Raw genomic sequence first — 4975 nt, forward strand, 5'->3', positions numbered from 1 at the left:
GCCCCAGGACGCGGCCACACAGAGCTGGCCATTGTTGCTCCAGTTCTGGGACCACCCGGGTGGGAGAAGGGGAAGCGCGGCTGCTGCGGAGGCCGCTTGACTGATGGCAGCCTGGGGTCTTCGGGGCCTTCGGGCCCGCGGCCACCCGGAAGGAGGGCGTGCTCCCGGCCCTGCCCGGCCCGCAGGCAGCCGCAGCCCCGCAGCCCCGCAGCCCCTGCAGCGGGAATCCAGCCTTCCCGCCACGCTTCCTCCAGGCCCCTTCAGCTAACAGAACTAACACTTCTGTTCTCAGCACGGTGTAGATGATGAGTCAAGGATTTTACTTTTTTTTTCTATGCCTTTACTTATAGGTGTAGTGAGGTAAAATGAGATTTTTTTTCTCTTGAAAAGGAGAATCTTGCTTGGGTGGGACAGTGGTGGTGCCAGGATGAATGTGGATACAGGAGGACATAGACCCCTAACTTCTGAGGGTAGGATTTAAACGTTTTGTTAAATGTGATTACTTATAAGAAACATTAAAAAAAATGTCAGCCTGAGGCTGGGTGCAGTGGCTCACTCCTGTAATCCCAGCACTTTGGGAGGCTGAGGCAGAAGGATCGCTTGAGGCCAGGAGTTTAAGACCAGCCTGAGCAGCATAGCGAGATCCTGTCTCTACAAAAGACAAAAATAAAAATTAGCCCGGGCGTGGTGGTGTGAGCCTATGGTCCTAGATACTCAGGAGGTTGAGGATCGCTTGAGCCCAGGAATTCGAGGCTGCCGTGAGCCATAATCACAGAGTGAGACCCTGTATCGTAAAAACAAAACAAAACCAAACAAAACAAAAAAATGTGAACCTGAATATTTTTCATAGTTCCATTTGTGAGCACATCTGTGACTACCACTTGTAGGGATCTAAGGCCCGCTTCTCCACCCTCTTTGTCATACTCTGGATGAGGGGCACTTCCCTTGACCATAAGGGCCTCTCCACAGACCTCCCACTGCCCGATGACCTGTTTCTCAGGTCTGCACTGTGGAGGTGGCCGAAACCTAGCGTGGGCTGCAGAAGGGAAGATAATGGTCCTGGCAGAAGGGCGCACTTCCTAGCAGTGGATTGATTTTATGTGGGACTTCCCAGAACATCTCGCAGGGGGAAAATATTGATCCGCTCAGGGTGGCCGGGCTTGGTTCCCTCAGTCTGTGAGCAGCCTTTCTTTTCCCAAACTGGTCATGTAAATACCATATATGCCTTCACAAAAGTTAGGATGTATGATTCAAACATAGCAATTTGTAAATTTTTTTTTTTTTAGTCGTAAGATCTGTTACAGAAACCGATGGAAATTAAGAATTTTACCCCCAGAAAAAGGCAAATCACAAAACTTTCCCCACAACTTCAAGGGCGATGAACCTATTGAACTCTTCATGTGGATGACCTAGGGGTCCATGGATCCAATTTAAGAGCCTTTCCTCTAGATGGCTGACACCTGCAGGTAGAGAGGGTCAGATTACAGTCTCCAGATACTGCTTCAATCTGGGGATTTCATGATATTGCCTGCCAATTTTTTACTAAAAAGCATGATGAAAAGTAGTCATCCATAAGTTGTTCTTAATGAATAGAGCAGTTCACTAGTACAATGACTGTTTCTGGGCATCCCTTGAGATCTTAGTTAGTTAGCTCTTTTCACAAATGGTGGTAATAATCACAGAGATAAATCTACCTAATTTGAACGTCAGACAGAAAGTTACTTTTTTGGAGGGCCCGTGGTGGCATCACACTTTTCTAATCCCAACATGGAAATGATTCAATTCATGTGAGAAATCTGAATCTGACATGGACAAGGAAGTACGGTCTGCTACAGCAAAGCGCTCCGCTCACCTCCTCCTGTTTCCAGCTCCAGTTCTTGGAGTTGAGCAGGAGAGCATGTCCTTACTTATTTTCTTGTGGCTGGCTCCCCCAGCTGGCTCTGCCAAGATTTTACCTTGCTGCACGGGATCCTTCCAGAGACTGCCCTGAGCTTACTGTAAGATTTCCATGAATGGAAAATGTATTTTCCTTTGAGGAGAAGAATAACAACAACATGCAAAGATGTTAATGTAAAACTATTTTTTTTCTTTATTCAAAATACATCTACAAAGTAATGCTTCCCAGTCCACACTGAGTGCATGTGTATGCAGAGCTGGTGATGGCTTGGTGAGAGGATGGGCTCCCTACAGGATCTTTCCATAAGAAATGGTTAGTATGTAAAAAAATTGGGTAACAGAATTAAGTTGATATGATTAAGTCTTTGCTCTACTAGTATCTTAAGATGACAGCCACATACATTAACATTTGTAGTGTATTTCCCAAATAGAGCCTCGACATTAAATGGTTACTCCATCACAGCCTAATGTTAACTTTTATACACAGAATGCTTGGGGTCTATACAAAAATATCTCTAATTGTATATCAGAGGATATATGTCTAGATTTTCAGTCTGTTAGCATAATTAAGTCCATTCTTCACCATTTTCAGCCAGAAACTCAAACACAGCTGCTACTGCCTGACAGCTCCCACTCAGCGTCTTTGACTGGATATTCCTTAGGGGGTAAAAATTAATCTCTAAACCTGGGAGCCGCCTTGCCTGAAACTAATGCCCCTGCTGTTTTTTCTCATAACCTCATTGACAGTGTCTTCATACTGATTCATCTTCTACCATTTTTCTTATGGACACAAACAAAACAAAAGCAAACCCCACTCCAGCTGAAAGTTTTGAATGATTTGATAAGTGGGATTCCAAAACAGAAATATTTTGTTTCTCTCGTTCTAAGGACTTTTGATTAAAGAAAAGCACTTTCAAATAAAAAATACCCACTCAACTCATGGACTTCTATTAGACAGCTCATTCGTTTGACTTCTTTCAAATATATAAGTGGTCTTTATGTTTTGGTAGGCAGACTTCATGGGGGAATGATTTTGGACTCAAGAGAAGAAGTGTTTCAGGTGAAAAAAAAAAAAGCCAAAAAAATGAACCTCTTTTTTATTCTTCCTTAAAGAAGACCTGTACTCTTGGTGTTTTCAAATCCTTTGTTTATAATGTTGCCTGTGCTCAACTCTTTCCTAGCTCTTTAGTGTTCCATAGTGTGCCCACAAGCACCCTTGCTAGCTGCTACCTTCTCTTCTGTTTGAGGAGTGGCGGGAGACATTCTTCCCAGAGTAAGAAGGGAATACTTCCCCCATTGGGATGAACTGGGCAAAGGGTTTTACGAATAATCCCAGTCCTGGAATGGCCTCCTGCCTGGCGACTTGCATAACCTGCACTTTGCACACAGGACCTGGTGACCACCACACATAGCCATCCTGTCCTTAGAAATTTTCACTCCCATTTAAGTGTCCTTTCTGAAAGCCCTGTGCTCCATGGATGGTACAGGGTGTTCTGAGGGGAAATAGAGGGCAGGCGCTTTCATGACATGACAGGATGTCTGGGCTGGAAGAGACCACGAAGACATCTAGGGAAGTCCCTCATTTTATAGATGAGGACAGTGAGGCCTAGAGGTGAGATGGGATTTACTCAAGGCCACATGGAAACTGCCTCTGTCTCTCCTCACGGCTGTGCTAGATGTATATGTGCACCTCGCTACTAATGAAATCAGTATACCAGTCAGAAGAGAAAGGGACAAAATCTTACTGTTCAACTGATAACCGGTTGTAATTCAAGTTGTTAACATTTTGAAACTAAAACTCAATTGTATTCTGAAAGATTTTTAAATCTCAAAAGTTGATTATAAAATGTTTTTAGCCTACTATTTGTTTAACTTATATATATAAAAAATCACATTTATAGGATTGTGTGCCACATAAACTTGTAAGATCTGATCCAGAATATTTTTGATCTTGGTACCTTATTAGGTAAGACTAACATGAAATGATGTAAAAATTTCAATTGTGGGATGAAAATTATACACTTTGGCCACCCAAAATCCTCCCTTGTTTTTTGGAGGACTACTTTCCAATCTTATCAGAAGGGAGGAAAGGGGATTAAGGGGCTTGCTGGAGAGAATGAGCTGTAATGAGATGGAAAGATTTTATAATGGTTTTTAACACCTGGTGCTCAAGAAAGCATTTCTTTATGTTAGTCTACATCTTGGTTTCACTGTCGATGGGTTTCTCAGTTTCATTGTCCTGTGCAATCAATTGATATGGTTTCTTCATTTCATTCTCTTCGATCACTGAGTTACCCATTTCAACATCTCTGTTCTTCAGTTCATGTCGAGACAAATGCTCCACAATCCCGGCTCCCAGGGAGTCTCCCAGTACGTTGGTGGTGGTCCGGAGGCGATCCCTGCGGGCAGGGTGGGGAGGAGGGAAAAATGAGGCTCCCGTGACCGTCACAAGATTTCAACTTACATTAGGAACTGGCCAGCGAAGCACCTCTTATAATTCAGTTCGCTGTGTCTACCAACTGCAAGATTACATAATAGACACATAATGTTCATAATAGTAGCTATTAAAAGTTATAAGGCCATATAGATGATGAATATTCAGTTATTAGTCTGACTGGAGTGAGAGTCCCAACAGTGGGGAATGAGCCTTCTATTTCAGCTATTCTCAAAATAATACTAAGATATCATTTGTCCCTCTCAGTCTCATTTTCTCATGAATGTATAGTGGAGTTTTGCAAAGACTACATGATGTGTGATGTCACAACTCACTGAAGCAGTTGTGAAACTGCAGAAACAGTTAGGAAACTCCAACTGTCTTGCATTAAGCCAGACATTAAGGAAACTTGCAAAATATGAAATAGTACCATTCTTTTCACTAAATGTTGGGGTCGAGGCCGGGCGCGGTGGCTCAAGCCGGTAATCCCAGCACTTTGGGAGGGGGAGGTAGGTGGATCACCTGAGGTCAGGAGTTCAAGACCAGCCTGGCCAACATGGTGAAACCCGTCTCTACTAAAAATACAAAAATTAGCCAGGTGTGGTGGTGTGCACCTGTAATCCCAGCTACTCAGGAGGCTGAGGC

General features: G+C 43.6%; 1 protein-coding gene across 5 annotated transcripts in view; it reads right to left on the reverse strand.

Annotated features, from left to right (window-relative positions):
- Positions 1–2065: 2065 nt before the first annotated feature.
- Positions 2066–4975, reverse strand: part of SLC1A3 (solute carrier family 1 (glial high affinity glutamate transporter), member 3) — an 88944-nt gene continuing 86034 nt past the window's right edge. For all 5 annotated transcript variants that reach the window (XM_012002364.1, XM_012002365.1, XM_012002363.1 and 2 more), the window contains one exon: positions 2066–4295. In XM_012002364.1, coding sequence (XP_011857754.1) covers positions 4091–4295 — 205 coding nt within the window. In that variant the 3' untranslated portion in view covers positions 2066–4090. The remainder of the gene's footprint in view (positions 4296–4975) is intronic.

Source organism: Mandrillus leucophaeus, unplaced genomic scaffold (assembly GCF_000951045.1).
Source record: "Mandrillus leucophaeus isolate KB7577 unplaced genomic scaffold, Mleu.le_1.0 Scaffold684, whole genome shotgun sequence".
NCBI classification, from domain to species: domain Eukaryota; kingdom Metazoa; phylum Chordata; class Mammalia; order Primates; family Cercopithecidae; genus Mandrillus; species Mandrillus leucophaeus.